The 20,461-nt window shown below is 40.9% G+C and overlaps 1 protein-coding gene and 1 long non-coding RNA gene across 3 annotated transcripts in view; one reads left to right on the forward strand and one right to left on the reverse strand.

Annotated features, from left to right (window-relative positions):
- LOC141106185 (uncharacterized) overlaps nucleotides 1–20,461 on the reverse strand; it is a 527,211-nt gene that overhangs the window by 247,676 nt on the left and 259,074 nt on the right. The gene's annotated exons all lie outside the window — the stretch shown is intronic.
- The window catches only part of OPN4 (opsin 4), a 168,537-nt gene that overhangs the window by 107,594 nt on the left and 40,482 nt on the right, over nucleotides 1–20,461 (forward strand). For both annotated transcript variants that reach the window (XM_073596727.1, XM_073596728.1), the window contains exons 6-8: nucleotides 2,124–2,285; nucleotides 9,230–9,337; nucleotides 15,327–15,516. In XM_073596727.1, the coding sequence (XP_073452828.1) occupies nucleotides 2,124–2,285; nucleotides 9,230–9,337; nucleotides 15,327–15,516 (460 nt within the window). The remainder of the gene's footprint in view (nucleotides 1–2,123; nucleotides 2,286–9,229; nucleotides 9,338–15,326; nucleotides 15,517–20,461) is intronic.

Consider the following 20,461-nt stretch of genomic DNA (forward strand, 5'->3'; position numbering starts at 1 on the left):
AATGGCATTGCTAAAATAAAAAGCAATTCATTACTAGGAGTAGAAATTGATGGCTGATGGAAAAAAATGGTACCCCATGAAGTAAGTTACACAAGCAGAAGCATCTTATTGGGATCCATGGACCATTGTATGAACATGCTGCACAGTGTATTCTCAGCCCTGATTGGGCAAAGCTTTGCCCAATCAGGGCGCAGTGAATAGCTAATTGTTAAGGAGCGGGCCGGAAAGCCGGCCGCGGCGCCCTGAACAACCGATGAGTCATCAGCTGTCAATTGGCTTCCCCGCTGACAGCTGAATTAAAAAAAAAAATTGCCGGCAATTAGAAAGTGAAAAAAAAAAAAAACAGCATGGGTCCCCCCCTTTAGTCTATACCAGGCCCTTCTGTAATATGCAAATTCACTAAAGGATAATGCACAAGGCTGTGTGCCCTCTTTTCTTTATTCCCTCTCTTGATTGCTAGGGTACCCCTATCCTGGAGGGCAGCAAGGTCTGAACATTAGATAACCCAGACATCATGCTTATGCGCAAGAGTATTTGTTTGCTGCTATTAAGGTAATTTGCATATGCCGTACCTGCAGGACCGTTGTGGAAGCAGAGAATCACTGTAGTAATCGCTACTACTACAGTGATCTCCACTCTTCCGGTTCCCATGAATGCAAACCATTTTCTAATTGGATGAGGTGGAGATTGTGATGTCACTGTCCAACCCCTCCAACTCATCCAATCAGAGAGCACCTTGCATTTATTGACAAAAATGTGAGAGTTGTCTGTGGCAAACCAGTGCCCCTTATGGTTACTATATAGCAGGGCAGCTGTTTGGCACAAAACCTGGAAGACAATGGTGACAATGGTGACCACTGTAATAGTGCCAACTACTACAGTGATGCTCCACTTCCACAGTTGTCGCACAGGTACGGTCCAAGCTGGACCGAGGTAACTGCAATAAAGTTCATGAATGGAATTCACCGTTAAATCTTTGAATATTAAGAGTTTGTAGTTTAGCCCCAAGTTAGAGACCTGATTCATTTTGTGATTTTTGTCACAATATGAAGATTTGTTGTGGTGTTTTACCAGTGGTGATGGTGCAGCATTTATTCATTTTGTATGTTTCATCTCGTGGTCCCCCAGAGGGACCGCATTGGACAGGGGATAGAAAAGTAGCACTGGATGCACCCTTTCATCCATTTTCTGATACAAGCCCCAAGTTACCCCAGTGGATCCTTGCTAACTACCCTATGGGAGTCAGAAAAGTCACAGTCCACAATGATGTAGGAAGTCATGACAATGCTTATGGCAGAACAAGTTAAAACTCAACACATCATTCTAAATGTGTAAAGGGAAAAACATTCCAGACATTTTACAGCTGTAACGGGAAATTAAATTTGTCACTTGTAATGTCCTGGTTCTGTGTGTTGCAAACTATCTATTACTACAATACAAAACTAGAAAATCACTCAGATTGTTACCTACTGCTAAAAATGTGTGCAGTTGACAATCACTATAAAACAGCGAGTGCACAGAACCAGACATTAAGAACATTTACCAATCACTTTTTTCCTGCCTCCTTTTCTTCTGTAAACTGTAGGGGTCAAGAAATACTAAGCTGTGTAAAGACAGCAACTTCCAAACATGAAATAATCATTTAAAAAGACATATCAGAAAAATACATATTTCAAAATCAAACAAAGAAAAAGGAAAAGACAAACAACATGACAGATTACATAGTTTGCATGGCATGAAAAATTACTCTCTGGTACAGAGTGGTCTCGAGTGCAAACTATGTAATCTGTCATGTTCTTTGTCTTTTCCTTTTTCTTTGTTTGATTTTGAAATATGTATTTTTCTGATATGTCTTTTTAAATGATCATTTCATGTTTGAATGATCGAACGATTTTATATATACACAATAAATATACTCTTTAATCTACTTATGTGTGGTTGTTGCCTACAAAGTCCCAACGAAGGGGGATTTTCTTTTTTTTGCTATAGAATAGGCATGTGGCAAAAACACACTTGTCTGACATGGTGAAATCCCCTTTTTGCTAGACAGCGAATTCAGACGCACACTTCTGCTTTTTGGTGCATGTAATACTTATGATAAATTCTACATTTGTCTATAACAGGGCTGTTCATAAAATCGGATCTGACGACAACAAGGAATCTCAGAAACAGTATCAGAAAATGAAGAATGAGTGGAAGATGGCAAAGATTGCACTCATTGTCATCCTTCTTTATGTGATTTCATGGGCCCCCTATTCTACTGTCGCATTGGTGGCCTTTGCTGGGTATGTATACAAATGTAGCACGGCCCCCTTGAAGACTGCTTAGAATTACCTGCTCATCTGCACGGCCATACCTGGTGAACTTTCCAACCCACCTGGCACACTGGGTTCAGACATCCTTGTATCACTGTATGGCAATAATCAGACAACTCAATGTATTTAGGTTCTATGGTTAATTTAACTCAACCAAATAAAAAGGGTATCGAGAACTTGGTAGGAGGGCGAGATGCTGGGAGGGCTCCCCTTGCGGCTGATTGCAGCACGCCACTGAAGGTGGAACAGCAGGTGTGGTGCCTACAGAAGCACGGGTGCCGAGTTGCTGGAGACAGGTGTGCTTGGAAAGTCCAGAAGACAGAGACCAGTGGGGTAATGAATAGCCGAGCCGGGAGCCAGGCCAGGGGTCATTCACAGAGAGACAGTCCAGGATCAGAATGACCTAAGGTCAGCTGCGTCTTAATACAGGGAGCAGGATAAGCAGAGTCCAATAGCCAGGCCTGGGTGAGATGTTGGGAGCAGGCAGGAGGAAGTCAGGTGCAAGCCAAAGGGTCAAGCCGGAGGATCAGGAAGAGCAGGTCAAAACAAGCCGGGTCAGTACACAGGAGATCAGATCAGCAGATAATACAGGGCCCAGGAACACAGGGGGAGCTGAAGACTAACCAGCAATTGCAGACACTAGCAGACTTCCTTATTTAGGCCCATGTGACCTGCTGGTAGAGATACTGGGTCCTAAAGTCCTTCTCCTGCCAGAGATGCTGGTTCCTAAAGTCCTTCTCCTGCCATAAGTGCTGGTAGAGATGCTTGGTCCTAGAGCCCTTCTCCTGCTGTTGGTTCCTAGACAAAGGGAAAGTTGTCACAAAGAGGAGGTGATAAATCTGCTGAGTTCTAGGCAACAGCACCAACTCAGCAAAAGAATTCCTCCAAAAGACACCAGACAATATTTTAACAACGACAATACTATATATATATATATATATATATATATATATATATGTACACTTCATTTAGCGATAATGTTACCCCCTAAACGGATGTTTTAGCTAACTGCCACACTATAAAAGATGGAACCTGGCAAGCCTACACGCTATCCTAGAAAGGGAGAATGGGTCTAGAGAAAAGTAATATAGAGGCCCTTCTATAAGTAATGGCAATAAATTCCACGTTGCAGATCTGGTGCTCTTCACCGGCTAGTTGGAGCTCGTTAACTGTAATCCGTTTGGATGTAGTGGGAACAGTAGATTCCTTGTAGTGAGGAAACCTAAAGATGTCTGAGCACAGTGTTCAAATGATGCAGTCAAGTGTTCCTGGAGTAAAGATGTCTGTGCAGAGTGTCTCAATGTAACTGTGACAAAGAATGGATAAAGGTCAAGCAATTTGCTCTCTCACCAACGACCAGATTCCACCGATGTCTTCTAAACAGGAACTCGTGTAGCGACACTAGTACAGCGGATCCGCTGTCTTGATCTCCTGACGTGAAGCTTACCACACACACTGACTGTGTGGTGCTGGAAATGATGTCTGATAGCTAACGGCAGAGCTAGGCCCCTCAGACCACGGATTGGAAAGTAATACTCCGTGTAGTAGGCCGCGACCTTTCTCTCCCTGTTGCACAGAAAGGTCCGTCTTGCGTCAGGCCCAGGAGGAAGAGACCTCCGTGCGGACTTCTGCTGCTTATATAGCTACTCCCAGCAATCTTCAGATGGTAGCAAAGATCCTTGGGATATATAGTCCTGGCACACAATTGTGCAAAGCAATTATCTGACGTGAGGACTATTCCTCCCACGATCCATTTTTTTGGCATACAGATATGATGTCACTGGATACATTGATCACTAGAGGGACAAGAGGGACAAGCGATACTTTAAAATACTAGTAGGCATGGTGCTGTATGCTTGTAGTCCATATTGCTACATATATATATATATATATATATATATACACATACACAGTACAGTACTGTGCAAAAGTTTTAGGCAGGTGTGAATATGCTGTAAATTAAGAATACTTTCAGAAATAGAAGTGTTAATAGTTTATTTTTAGCAACTAACAAAATGAAAAGTAAATGAACAGAAGAGAAATCCAAGTCAAATCAATATTTGGTGTGACTAATCTTTGGCTTCAAACCAGCATAAATTCTTCTAGGTACAGAAATGGTTTGATTTACTAAAACTGGTGAGTGCATAATTTGTTGACGCTCGGCATAGAAACCAATCAGCTTCCAGATTATTTATTTGTCAAAGCTTAATTGAACAAGCTGAAGTAAGAAGTGGATTGGATTGGCTACCACACACAGCTGCACCAGATTTTGCCCTCCAGTTTTAGTAAATCGACCCCACTGCACACAGTTTTTGAAGGAACTTAGCAGGTAGGTTGTTCCAAATATCTTGGAGAACTAACCACAGATCTTCTGTGGTTGTAGGCTACCTCAAATCCTGCTGTCTTTTCATGTAATCCCAGACTGAAGCAATAAAGTTGGGATCACTCCTTAGTGGTTTGCCCCCCCCAGAGCCCTAATCTCAACATCATTACTTTCGCCTGGGATTACATGAAGAGACAGAAGGATTTGAGGAAGTCAACATCCACAGGAGATCTGTAATTAGTTCTCCAAGATGTTTGTAACAACCTACTTACTGAGTTCCTTCAAAAACTGTGTGCAAGCGAACCTTGAAAAATTGATGCTGGTTTAAAGCCAAAGGGTAGTCCCACCAAATATAGATTTGATTAAGATCTCACTGACATCAACATGTCCCAGTCTTCCTGGTTCAACATTTTTAGCCATTTTGCTTATCTGGCCAAGGAATGAAGTAACTACTGCGCATGCCCAAAAAGTTAATTCATTCCAGCATTTTATTACACATAACTTCACATAACTACCAGACACATACTGTATCTCACAAAAGTGAGTACACCCCTCGCATTTTTGTAAATATTTTATTATATCTTTTTGTGTGACAACACTGAAGAAATGACACTTTGCTACAATGTAAAGTAGTGAGTGTACAGCTTGTATAACAGTGTAAATTTGCTGTCCCCTCAAAATAACTCAACACACAGCCATTAATGTCTAAATCGCTGGCAACAAAAGTGAGTACACCCCTAAGTGAAAATGTCCAATTTGGGCCCAATTAGCCATTTTCCCTCCTTGGTGTCATGTGACTTGTTAGTGTTACAAAGTCTCAGGTGTGAATGGGGAACAGGTGTGTTAAATTTGGTGTTATGGCTCTCACTCTCTCCTACTGGTCACTGGAAGTTCAACATGGCATCTCATGGCAAAGAACTCTCTGAGGATCTGAAAAAAAAAATAGTTGCTCTACATGAAGATGGCCTAGGCTATAAGAAGATTGCCTGAAACTGAGCTGCAGCACGCTGGTCAAGACCATACAGTGGTTTAAGAGGACAGGTTCCACTCAGAACAGGCCTCGCCATGGTCGACCAAAGAAGTTGAGTGCATATGAGTGCTGCCAGCATTGCTGCAGGGGTTGAAGGGGTGGGGGGTCAGCCATGCTCAGACCATACGCCGCACGCTGCATCAAATTGGTCTGCATGGAAGCCCTTTCTAAAGATGATGCACAAGAAAGCCCGCAAACAGTTTGCTGAAGACAAGCAGACTAAGGACATGTCTCCAGACCTAAACCCTATTGAGCATCTGTGGGGCATACACAAACGGAAAGTGGAGGAGCGCAAGGTCTCTAACATCCACCAACTCAGTGATGTTGTCATGGAGGCATGGAAGAGGACTCCAGTGGCAACCTGTAAAGGTCTGGTGAACTCCATGCCCAAGAGGGTTAAGGCAGTGCTGGAAAACAATGGTGGACACACAAAATATTGACACTTTGGGCCCAATTTGGACATGTTTACTTAGTGGTGTACTCACTTTTGTTGCCAGCGGTTTAGACATTAACCACTTCCCGCCCGGCCTATAGCAAAATGACGGCCGGGCGGTGGTTCAGTTACCCTGACTGGGCGTCATATAATGTCCTTCAGGATAACAGCCGCCGTGTGCCCGTGGGGGCGCTCATCGCAGCGATCGGTGGAGCGGTGTGTCAGTATGACACACTGCTCCACTGATCTCAGTAAAGACCCTCCGGCGGAGGCTCTTTACCACGTGATCAGCCGTGTCCAATCACGGCTGATCACAATGTAAATAGGAAGAGCCGTTGATCGGCTTTTCCTCACTCGCGTCTGACAGACGCGAGTAGAGGAGAGCCGATCGGCAGCTCTCCTGACAGGGGGGTCTGCGGTGATTGTTTATCAGCACAGACCCCCCTCAGATGAGCACACTGGACCACCAAGGACACCACTAGAACCACCAGGGAAGGGGGCATCATGTGGATGGCCAGGTATGTACCCCATGGCCATCCACATGTTCAAATGAATGCCCAATCTGTGCCAATCAGTGCCCACAAATGGGCACTGATTGGCACAAGTATGTACAAACACATCAGTGATGCCCAGCAATGCCACCCATCAGTATCATCTGTGCCACCCATCAGTGACATCAGTGCAACCCATCAGTGCCACCTATCAGTGCCCATCCATGCCCATCAGTGCCCACCTATCAGTGCCCATCTGTGCCACCTATCAGTGCCACCCATAAGTACCCATCAGTGCCACCCATAAGTACCCATCAGTGCCGCCTACAAGTGCCCATCAGTGCCGCCTATGAGTGCCCATCAGTGCCACCTATCAGTGCCCATCAGTGCTGCCTATCAGTGCCCGTCATCAATGCCCATCAGTGCCACCTCATCAGTGCCACCTCATTGGTGCCACCTCATCGGTGCCCACCAGTGCCACCTTATCAGTGCCTGTCAGTGCAGCCATATCAGTGCCCATCATTGAAGGAGAAAACTTACTTATTTACAAAAAATTTTAACAGAAACACAGAAAAACTTGTTTTTTTCAAAATTTCCGGACTTTTTTTATTTGTTGCGCAAAAAATAAAAATCTCAGAGGTGATCAAATACCACCAAAAGAAAGCTCTATTTGTGTGAACAAAATGATAACAAATTTGTTTGGGTACAGTGTAACATGACCGCACAATTGTCATTCAAATTGCAACAGCGCTGAAAGGTGAAAATTGGCTTGGGCAGGAAAGTGTCTAAGTGCCTGGTATTGAAGTGGTTAATGGTTGTGTGTTGAGTTATTTTGAGGGGACAGCAAATTTACACTGTTATACAAGCTGTACACTCACTACTTTATATTGTAGCAAAGTCTCATCTCCTCGGTGTTGTCACATGAAAAGATATAAGAAAATATTTACAAAAATGTGAGGGGTGTACTCACTTTTGTGAGATACTGTATATCTTATATCTTATACTATATATATATATATATATATATATATATATGTATGTATATATATGTATGTGTATATATATATATATATATATATATATATATATATATATATATATATATATATATATATATATTCATGAAGTTGATCAATTCATGAAGTTGATCATTTTTGGATGTATGTATTGCTTTAAGCATTTATAGGGCAAAATGTAACAGTTTCACCAATTAATACAATCTTGTTGCTTATTCATGTTTATTCTTTAGCAAGAAAATAGTATATTCACACTTGTCCATTTTCATGCATTTTTCTGCATGAAAATGCATTAGAAGTCAAAATTCTATTCTTATGCATACCTATGGAATTGGAAAGGAAAATTGAAATGATATGGGCCTATGTGTGTGCATTACCATGCAGGTTGCAGCAGTGTGAATCCACACTCTTCCCTTGCGGGCAGTGCCGGGGCAATATCATCCAGTGCCTGGGGCAAAGATGGCAAATTGCACACCCCCTTTATTATGTGAGAGGAAGAGGAGGGTGAGATAGCACAGCCTGCACCTTTTCTCTCCTTTTCTCCTGGCTGACAGAAGAAGTGATGCAGCTGTCCCTACTCCTGTCAGCCTTATAGTAGCATGAACTTGGGGCACCCCCTTCCCTACAATACACTGCAAAAACACAAAAAGCACAGCTCTGACTCTGAGAATCTTCAATGTAGTAGTTGATCCCGGTAACTCCATTCCAGTGCTCAGATTCAGGTTCATCCCTACAATACATGTTGCACCCAGGGCAGCCACCCCTTCTACCCACCCATTGTCCCGGCCATGCTTGCGGGGTGCAAGAAATACAACATAAAACAGATCCAGCCTCTTGACTTAAACTGTAAGGTCACCTTTTCACAAAAATAAAAATGTGAACCAACATCCTACAACCCCCCACCCCCCAGTTCCTGCTGCACTTACCAACGTGGGTGATTAGCTGTCACTGCCAATGCAGCCAGTGCAGCAATCTGGGGATTTTAAAGTGCCGTTTCCTTCCCTGTTTTTTCTTGGGGATGGATTAGAGCAATTCTAAACAGTCTCAAGACCAATTTCACCGATCAGAATCGCTCTGATCCGTCCTGGATCCCTCAAGAAAAGACAGGGAAGAAAAGTGAGGCTTTTCATATTCCCAGACCACTGTATCAAGTGCATGGGCAGTGAAAGTGATAGCAATGGAGAGGGTGAAGGTTGGTAATTCATCTTTTCATTTTTTGTGAACTTACACCTTAAAGCAGTAGTTTTATCTCTCCCCTCCATATACAGTTGTTAATTGAGGGCTCTCACAAGCCTATCTACATGCTCTTGCTTCTGAGTTTCTGAGAGACCCAACCTTCAAATAGGCACCTGTGACCTCCCAAGCTAAGTGCCAGAACAAGAAGTGGTGTCCCTCAGTACAGGAATTGTCACATCCTGGATGCATTATAAATCCAGTCCAGGGTTAAAAGACCTTGGGACACTTGTTACTATAGAGCGATAAAGTCAAAATGATTATTAATAATATATAAAAGGAACATCACAGAAGAAATAGAAGTAACTAGTGAGAGGGGGTAAATAAGTCCTTTGACTTGTAATATCTGTGATTATTTAATCTTCGTGTTTTTCTTATTCTTCCACAGGTATGCAAACATGTTAACACCATATATGAATTCTGTGCCTGCTGTGATTGCAAAGGCATCTGCCATTCACAATCCAATAATCTATGCCATTACTCATCCTAAATACAGGTAGGATTGTGATAATTGGTAAAAATTATACTAAGTTGTGATGGCTGTCAACTGTGTGAAAGCGTTGAACTAGAAAGACTATAGGGGATACACAACGAGGTTGATTTACTAAAGGCAAATAGGTTGTTCACTTTGCAAAGAGAAACTTACCTTAGATTCGTTTTAGTAGTATTTTTTTTATTATTTTCCTTGTACATGATTGGGTATTCTTTGTAAAGTGAAATTTCCTCACATTTACTAAGCTCTGGGGACCACCCCCTTGCAAAAGTGAACAGGCTATTTGCCTTTAGTAAATCAATCTTGTAGATTTCATAATGAAAAAGTATCTAAAAAAATGTTTTTTCATTTTGGACAGAATAGGGATTTGTTAAAATCCTTGTTTGGCTTTTTTTTTACCCCATTGAAGATATTTTCCTTAACTTCCTGTCTGGTAGACACAACAGGAAGTAAAGCGAAATCTCTCAAAAGTGCAGAAAGATCCCTCTTGGACAGTTGCCATCAGAACAAGTGTTCTCAAGTATATATATATATATTGATAAATATGTGAAAAAAGTTCCAATTGCTTGAACAGATGATACAAGGTAAATGTTCGCCAGTGAGTGGATCACATATAATAATGCTGATAATATTAGCTATGATGAAACACGTCTGAGGAGGTACGTGCTGACGTCACCACGTTGTCTCGTCAAGGAGTACGGGAGCTTTTTGAATACAGCCGGCCGGCTTACATTCTTATAAGTTCCCCATTGAAAATGTTATCTATGATGAAACGTGTCTGAGGAGGTACGTGCTGACATGACCACGTTGTCTCGTCGAGGAGGACGGGAGCTTTTTGAATACAGCTGGCCGGCTTACATTCTTATGCATGAATTTTATCGTTTTCTTTAAGTGCATTTTTTAATCTTATTAAAGTAGTGTTGATGGTATTACACTATGGTGTGTTGTATCCTCCCTTGGGTCATTATCCATTGACACCTACGGTCTGACGATTCTTTCGGTCCCACGCTGAGAGTTGTTCAAATGTCCACCATTCAAGTGTCTGTTTGGGTCCAGCTGACATCTTGCCATCTTAAAAGAGACATCTGCCTGTTTTGTTCAGCATTTGGTAAGGAGGCCCTCTGCGTGGTGACGGGACACTCGATGTTGCTCTTTTCACTGGGTGGCATCTGTCTTTATAATCTTTGGTTGTTCACACTGTTAGTGCTCCTGCATCCATTGTGCACAATTTTATAATTTTTTACAGTATCACGCTATGTAAATTTTTTTGTTGTTTAATATATATCAATACCTGTGGAACCAACGCATACCTATGCTGAGAGGATCTCAAACGTCGTGGTTCATCTTGCAAAATTTTTAGCCCGGGCTGGGGTAACGGCTACCTGCTCATTTGGCTTACAATTTGGTAAGCATGTATTTCACATGGTGATGGTATATTTTTATGTGATCCACTCACTGGCATTTATCTTGTATCATCTGTTCAAGCAATTGGAACTTTTTTCACATATTTATCAATATATATATACTGTATATATTCATAATTTTATATATTTTTTTCATATTATTTCATTTCACAATTTTGGACTTTATTTAGCGCGATTTTTCCTTTTATTTATGCCTGTGTTTATCCCACATTAATTGCAGCTTTTGGGACTTGTCCACCCTCATTGTCTTATTGGACTAGCGCAATTTTTTTCCTATTAGCAATTGAAACTTGACAGAGATTCTAACCATAATAATATAAAAAAAGGTGGTTTTAGACACATTTTAAGCTCTAAACAATAATAGCAGCGCTCGATGGGACCAGCACAAAAGTTCTTGACAAATGGTGTATTCAAACAAGTAAGTTAATTTATTGGATGCACTTTCAAATTAAAAACAACTGTCAATAAGACTAAAACGAGCAGAAATAAATTGGTAACACCAAGCTCATAGTCATAGTGGAAGCATTTTGATAATTGTTATATACGATACCGCCAGATGACGAAGGGTTAACATCAGAAGGCTCCAAGTTCCATATCAAAATTGGAAAACCCTATTGCCCGCTCAGCAAAAGAGATATCCAGGTGGGGAAGCCCGGGTCTCAAAGCTGTGGCAATGGCTTTGTATGCGCGCATGATCAAACCCCTCAAAGGACTTTGATAAGGCGCATGCGTGCGAAACATGTGAGCCATGGTCGCCACGGCAACAACGAGTTTACGATCCGCCCCTCATCTGAAGCTCTCTTCCCTTTCGGCTCCAGTTTCCGGATCCGGCCTGCACGTCCGTCCGCGCCATCCAGGACGCCGCTTGTATTAAATCCACTTCAGCCTCAGCCAGCTTGATCAGTCTGTTGAGAGGTAGATCCAGGAGTGCGGTCCACAATACATCTCCCGAAGCACGGCAGGTCCTACACTCACTACAGAGCCATTGCCACAGCTTTGAGACCCGGGCTTCCCCACCCGGATATCTCTCTTGCTGAGCGGGCAATTGGGTTTTCCAATTTTGATACGGAACTTGGAGCCTTCTGATGTTAACCCTTCGTCATCTGGCGGTATCGTATATAACAATTATCAAAGTGCTTCCACTATGACTATGAGTTTGGTGTTATCAATTTATTTCTGCTCGTTTTAGTCTTATTGACAGTTGTCAAGTGCATCCAATAAATTAACTTACTTGTTTGAATTCACCATTTGTCAAGAACTTTTGTGCTGGTCCCATCGAGCGCTGTTATTGTTGTTTTTTGTCCTGTTGTCCACCTTCCCAGTGGTTGGCAGCTGCACTGGACTCCAGCTATTTCTTTTTATATTATTTTTATGACATGAATTTGTTTCTTATGGACTGCCTGTTTTAGCCCTTCAAGACACTGAATTTGTTTCTTATGGACTGCCTGTTTTAGCCCTTCAAGACACTTTTGTTTACATTTTAAGCTCTCTCTATATCACTTGATTTGTAGGTAGCCTCATGTATACACAGGTGGAATAATCAGAGTTTCAGCAATGGGAAACTTTGTAAAACATAATCTTTTGTGGGAACTTAGGTCTTATTCACATGGGTGCTAATGCCCATATACTGTGAATGGCCAGTTTGTTTATGTGTTCCTACTTGACAGTTGCTGTGTGCAGGAACCCTATTCAAGTCTATTTGGATGCACTTAAAAAGACATTCACGTCCATGTGAATAAGGCCTTGAAGGCAGAATTAGGAGACACTTTTTTAAGGGATGGCGAATTCTCTGAATCAAGGTCAACTGATAACATATAGTATATATGGTACACACAAGATGCCTACCATCACCACATTGCAATTCTGACTACAACCTTTGAGCTGTTAACTACAGATGAGAAAAATAGATGCCAAATCTTGTTGTTGCTTGATATAGAACTACACGGTGTCTCCATTTTTGGGCACTGTAACTTGTTTGCACTCCTGTGATTCACAGCAGGCATCCATCCTATTGTCTGCCCATTGCTCTGAAAGAGCTCTCTTGGCATTGAACCCAGAATAAAAACTATCAAAACAGTGATGAAACATTTAGCTTCATGCTCTTATAATTTCATTCTATTTTTTACCTTGTTAGGATAAAATGTCTTATCTGATGATCTAAAAATAATAAGCTTTTTGAAAATAATAACACATAGAATAAGTAATTTAAAATTTGCTAGGGAATCAGCAGTAATAAGCAGACACAAGCAATGAAATAGTATGTCCTAGGCAAAACTTTATGAGGGGAGATGACAAGGTATTACAAGGGATACCGACTAGAGCCATAAACAAACATAATGCATACAATATTGAACATGTCTCCTAGGTGGTTTAGTCTGGAAATCTGGAAGTATATCTTTTTTGGATTTGAGAAAATCTAACACCTGAAATACAAGATACAGTATTTTTATCTAACTACAGAAATACATAAATCAAAAGTATAGTGGACTGAACTGATACTATCCATACAATTACATTTACTAGAGAACATCTATACCAGCACAGTAGAATTGCTTTTGTAAAGCCATTACATGGCTTTTATAGTGGTTTGTTTTTCTTATTATTTTTTAATAGAGAAGGTATGTTTCTTTGCCCATTAGTAAGATTTCTGTTCACTTCCTGTCCCAGATAAAAACAGGTACTTGCAGTTGACAGACAGGTAGAGTGGTTTAATGACCATCCAGGTAAAAGGCAGGCAGAGTTCAGAGAATAGTCGTTATCTGTTCCAAGGTCATAAAGAGGAAAATCCAATTTAGAAGAGCAGGGTAGACAAGGGAGGGAGCTTGATCAAGTATTAACACTTTAACACACTCTATCACAAGCATGAGACTGAAGGCTTAGCTGACCCAAATCAGGTCCGCTCTCCACCCAGAGTCTGACCAGAATCAACCACCCTGCAGGTGGACAGATAGACAAGGAGAATGCCACAGCCAAAACCAGGATGCTGGAACCAGGAGCTATAAAGGAGCAGGAGTGCATATGCTCCTGACAGTGGGTTAAATTCTTCTCAGACAGTTGTCAAAGTGTCTCTATTGCAAGATTTACCCTTGCCGTTTGTTCTGGGGAAATTTTCTCTTTTCCTTAATTTCTATTTTAGCAACAATGATCATCAGGACAAATAGAGAAGGTGAATCTACCTAACTGGGATAGAGACAACAATAAAAATCATGATAGGGGTTCTAACCTTCCCCCACACACAAACAACATCAGTCTATTCAAAATGTCAAAGTAGTAGAAGACCCCTCTGCATTGCCAGGTAAATATAGGCTCTAAAGAAGGCCCAGGTACAGAATCTCAGGAGCTGCCTAGTGTGTATCAGAGCACCACTCAAGAAGTGATGGGCTTTTGTTGTAGACGGCTCCCAGGTTGAGGTGCTCACATACATCTGCACTTGACAAGGTACAGAATTGTATGGTGAGACGAAGATCAAACAAGAGGTCAGCAGTGGCAGCACACAGGCATCTTTAAAAAAATGGGTTCAGGACATATACGGGTATCAGACACTGGTTCAGAAGTCTGGTAACAAAATCAAAGAAAGGTTTTGCTCAAGCAATTCACACTGCCTTATCACACTGAAGAATTCAAAGACAGACAGCCATGTCTGTCTACCAGAGCATATGATTATATAATTGTTGCACATGGACCACTAATAGAAATATATTTTTTACTGTAAAGAAACAATAATGTATCTTGTTTTTGAATCTCACTGGAACTCCCCAATGGGTATTTAATGGTGAAATGATTTGAGTTCATCAAATTAATCAAATCTTAACTATGTGATTCTTACTCCCACCCCAATCCCCTCCAAGGTATGCATGGTAACACTGGAAGGACAAAGAAAATAAGCAGTCGAAGAAATGCAAAGGAATGATTTTCAACAATTTGATAGAACAGATAGTCATTGTTGGATGAGAAAAGTATTTTGACTTTAATACACCAAAGCTAGCTTAAAGTGTATCTATGGTCAAAATGTAAAATACATATATTTAGTTCCACATTGTATTTCAATTATTTCCAGTCTACTCCGATTTATTTAAACAATTTCTAAATCTGTAAAGGTATTTTGTGAAGATCTCCGCACATTAACTCCCTTGAATTCTGTGACACGTATTCACTATACCCTGTGCGTAGGTACTGCTGTGTCACATAATTCACAGAGCCTGCCTTCTGAACTACCAAGGAGTGGAGAAGTTTAATGAAGTGGAGACAATACGGGAATCACAGCTTTCAGGCAGCAAGGTACCATTGGATATGTAGTCCTTAGAAATTTTAGGTAAATGGTAGAGGAAAAGTTGCAAAAAGCATGCAGGGAATCTAGGAAGTTTTGGAAAGATATGGCCAGCAGATAGGCAGAAATCACAACATGATAGAAACGTTTTCAAGTAAGTTTGTATTGGATTTTTTAAAAAATAACTGTTGTTTGTGTTGATATTACAATGTTGTTACTATAAAATGAAAGTGTATGCTGTGACCATAAAACTCCTTTAAAAAATATATGACTAATAAAACCCAGTTCTTCTATAACACAGGATGGCAATTGCAAAGTATATTCCTTGTTTGAGACCAATCCTCCGAGTGACTCGCAAAGATTCCAGATCCTTTAGCAGCTATCCATCTTCTCGTCGCTCCACTGTTACAAGTCATTGCAGTCAATCTTCTGACATATGTGGGCACCCCAGACTTAAAGGACCCATGCCTTCTGTCTCAGATAGTGAATCGGTAAGCATGATTTTAAATCATGGGATTTTCAATTAACTTCTGGAGTCAGCTCCTATTTCCCCCGCATCTCGCTTTTAAAACATATCACATCATAATCACTAATTCTTTATATAACAAGAGTGCGCTTCTGAAATAAGATTTTATGTACTATATATCTGATATATCATCACCTTACCATCTCACCCTTTGACAAAGTTGTCAACTTACACAAATTAACCTTTTTTCCAAGATAAAGTAAAGCTTTCATGGTTACACAAATGTTATTATTTTTTTTGTTGTTGTTGTGAACATATAGGGTAAGCATTGGTACTCAGGTACTCAGATCAAGCAAAATAAGTTTTAACTAACTGACCTTTATCAATGACTAACTGGATCAAAATGGTGCACATCGTACCACACAGGGGTGGATTTACTAAGGCCTCTTTCACACTGGGGCAGGGGCGGCATCGGCGATAAAACAGCACTATTTTTAGCGCCACTTTACCGTCATTTTAGCGTCAGTATTCGACCGCTAGTGGGGTGGTTTTACCCCCCTGCTAGCGGCCGAGAAAGGGTTAAAACCACCGCAAAGCGCTGGTGGTGGTATAGTCGCGTTAACCCATTGATTTTAATGGGCTGGAGTGATGTATAGACCACTCCTTCACCGCTCCAAAGATGCTGCTAGCAGGACCTTTTTTACCGTCCTGCCAGCGCACCGCTCTAGTGTGAAAGCCCTCGGGGCTTTCACATTGGAAACACAGCAGCGGCTCTTTCAGGGCGCTGTGCAGGCTCTATTTTTAGCTCTGTAGCGCCTGCAAAGCGCCCCAGTGTGAAAGGGGTCTAAAGGCAAATAGAATGTGCCGTTTTTAAGTGCAGTTGCACCTATTTTGCACCAGAACTTAGTAAATGTGGTAAAGCTCTGCTGATTTCCACCATCCAATCATGTGCAAGCAAAAGTGTTTTTTTTTTTATTATTTTCCTTGCTCTTGATCAGGTATTCTTTACAAAGTGGATCTTTACCACATTACATTTACTAAGGAAAATGAGCGCAACTGCCCTTTCAAAGTGCACAGTCTATTTATCTTTAGTAAATCAACCCCACAGCGAGAGAGTTAGAACCACAAAAAAATAAATTAAAATGAAATCCCTGCTAGGCAACAGCAAGATATAAGAAGGATTAAAATGCTAAAGCTGGCCAAACTAGTTGATTTTTTTTTAACAAATGTTTGTATGAAGAACGAAAATACATGCAAAAGTTCTCAGTATATTTGATGACTGGTGAATGCTGTTCAAAAGCACTTTAGGATTTCTTTTGCTTTTAACATTTGATTTTGCAGTTAATGGACTTTCCTGAATAAAAAAACACAATTATTGTTAAAGAAGGTTTTCATCCTGCGCCTTTGGATGTTCTCATTAGTGCAGTTGAAAACAAATATGGATTTAACCCCACTAATGATAAGTAAATAGCATGACCATTCTTAAAAAATATCACACAAAATTCTACTAGAGTACGAACAGCTTAAGCTATAGAATTCTATTGCATATTATTATTGGTGTAACAGTTGGTAGCATTTCTTGTGAACGTGTTTATAGCTTTTCCAGTTCAATAACAAGCTAATAAGTTTAAAGTACTTGACGATTAATAACAACACAACACAGGCTGCGCTCATTGGGAAGGTGACCCTGGACCCAAAAGGCCCTAATCAAAAGTGGTGATCAATAAAAGTCATTGAGTAATGCAAGATAGAGGAAAACTGTGAATTCCAGATGCTTACAAATGATCTGCTCCTATTCTTGCAGCTTCGTGTACAGTATATCAGGGAGGTACTAAATACAATGACATAAGATAAAAGAACAAAATGCACATAGGACAATAATAATTAAATAATTAGCTGGAGTTCAGATGAATGATATTAGTCCCATGCTATACCCTTTAAATCAGAGGTCTCAAACTGGCGGCCCTCCAGCTGTTGCAAAACTACAAGTTCCATCATGCCTCTGGGAGTCATGCTTGTAACTGTCAGCCTTGCAATGCCTCATGGGACTTGTAGTTTTGCAACAGCTGGAGGGCCACCAGTTTGAGACCCCTGCTTTAAATAATCTAACTCTATTGGGCAGATTTGCTAAAGGCAGAGATACTGTGCGCCCTCTAAGTGCAGTTGCACTTATTTTCTCCAAAGCTTAGTCAATGTGGTAAAGCTCTGCTGATCATCTAATTGAGTGCAAACAAAAATGCTTTTTTTAAAATTTTTCTTGCACCCGATTGGGTATTCTTTAATATGAAGCTTTACCACATTACATTTAGTAAGGCAAATGAGTGCAACTGCACTTCCAAAGTGCATAGTCTATTTGCTATTTATTAATCAATCCCTGTGTGATCTAAGAGCAGCTATAATAACCCTTGTGAATCACTGCACACAGTGAAAGTTATATTCTTTGTCTTGTGGTGCAGGCAGGGCTCCTTGAAATATTAATACTCAAAAGTAATTATCACCTATATATACTCAGATCATAATCTCATATCAAGTGCATGTACAAAAACAACCAACCACTGTGCTTATATATACATCAACAGTGCTTGATATATACAACATTCATAAATCCACAGTCCAATTAAAATCATACTGTCTCAATTCCAAGGAAAACGTGTGAAACCTTCCGACTCCTTCAGTGACTCTTGCTTTGTTAATCAACTAGCACCTAGTGCGCATACAGAGGTGTCCTAACCTTTTAGGTGGACTTCACTAATAAAAAGAGGTCATAAACAGCACTATATTACAATCTGCTCCACTCTACTATGCAGTTATAGTCCCCCTTCAGGTACTCATATGCTCATTGAAAGACTCCATAGTGCTTTAGCACCAATTTATTGAAAATAAAAACAAAGTTTCTCCAAATGCACTCACATCGAACACACAAAGGTCTTTGAGAAAGTCCAGAAGGATGCAATGTATCAGGTGGGAGGAGCCTTCTGACATTGCCATGCCAGTCCCATTGCGGGATGGGTTGAGCCCGTTGTCTGGTAAATGTTGGAATCTGGAGTGCTCTGCACTCTGCTCAGTGCTCTGAGTGGATCTGCTTATACATGTTTATTAGATATCGAGTGCATTTGGAGAAGCTTTGTTTTTATTTTCAATAAATTGGTGGTAAAGCAGTATAGAGTCTTCTTATGTTTTTCATTGAGCATATGGGACCAGGAGTACTCTTCAGAGGGGGACTGAGACTTCAAAGTAGAGAGGAACTGATTTTGATGTAGTGCTATTTATGACCTCTAGTGACCTAATAGTGAGGTCCACCTAAGAAGGTGAGGGCAAATCTGTATGCGCACTAGGTGCAAGTTCATATATATATATATATATATATATATATATATATATATATATATATATATATATATATATATATGTATATATATATATATATATATATATATATATATGTATATATACATTATATTGCCAAAAGTATTGGGACATCTGCCTTTACACGCACATGAACTTTAATGGCATCTCAGTCTTAGTCCGTAGGGTTCAGTATTGAGTTGACTGACCCTTTGCAGCTATAACAGCTTCAACTCTTCTGGGAAGGCTATCCACAAGGTTTAAGAGTGGGTCTATGGGAATGTTTGACCATTTTTCCAGAAGCACATTTGTGAGGTCAGGCACTGGTGTTGGACGAAAAGGTCTGGCTTGCAGCCTCCATTCTAATTCATCCTAAAGGTGTTCTATCAGGTTGAGGTCAGGAATCTGTGCAGGCCAGTCAAGTTCCTCCACCCTAAATTCCATCATCCATGTCTTTATGGATCTTGCTTTGTGCACTAGTGCACAGTCATGTTGGAACAGGAAGAGGCCACCCCCAAACTGTTTTCACAAAGTTGGGAGCATGAAATTGTCCAAAATGTCTTTGGTATGCTGATACCTTAAGAGTTCCCTTCACTGGAACTAAGAGGCCAACCCCAAACCCTGAAAATCAACCCCACGCCATAATCCCCCCTTCACCAAATGATCTGGACCAGTACAAAAAGCAAGGTCCATAAAGACATGGATGAGCGAGTTTAGGGTGGAGGAACTTGACTGGCCTGCACAGAGTCCTGACCTCAACCCAATTGGGATGAATTTGAGCGGAGAGTGTGAGCCAGGCCTTCTCGTCCACATTAGTGCCTGACCTCACAAATGCACTTCTGGAAAAATGGTCAAATATGCCCATAGACACACTCCTAAACCTTGTGGACAGCCTTTCCAGAAGAGTTGAAGCTGTTATAGCTGCAAACGGTTGGCCAACTCAATATTGAACCCTACGGACTAAGACTGGGATGCCATTAAAGTTCATGTGCGTGTAAAGGCAGGCGTCCCAATACTTTTGGCAATATTGTGTATATAAGAACAGTGGTTGGTACATGTTGTTTTTTGTACATGCATTGAAATTAAATATTTTTTTTATATCAGAAAAGGTTTTATTGCAGATAAGCATAGAAAACACACACAAAAACAATCCAGTGTAGCGTGATATAGCAATAAACATTATACAATCATTTGCATCACAGTGATAGCAGTGTTTCAAGCATCTCACCGAATCAGTACTGCAAAACTTCAGTCATACAGTGTTGCAGTCAAAGTGAACATATAAGGAGTGAACCAAACATTACAGCCTTGGGGTTCAATGAGACCTCTGATATATTTGCATTCAGCCAGAGGGGCATTGTAGAAGTCTTCTTATAAAGAGCTCTCTAGGGCTTAGTTCCGGAATGTCAAGCCAGGGGGCCCATAATCTGTCAAACTTGCCTGGCCTACCCCTGTGCTGGTATATGTACCATTCAAGAAGAAGCAAATTCCCCATATGATGCACCCAGGTTTTAACAGATAGTGGAATGGCTGATTTCCACACCATAAGAATAACTTTCCTAGCCTTGAATAGAGCCAGAGAAGGCCATTTGAATCATCTCCTCCATAATACCAAGCAGGCAACA

This window comes from Aquarana catesbeiana, linkage group LG08 (genome assembly GCF_042186555.1).
Source record: "Aquarana catesbeiana isolate 2022-GZ linkage group LG08, ASM4218655v1, whole genome shotgun sequence".
NCBI classification, from domain to species: domain Eukaryota; kingdom Metazoa; phylum Chordata; class Amphibia; order Anura; family Ranidae; genus Aquarana; species Aquarana catesbeiana.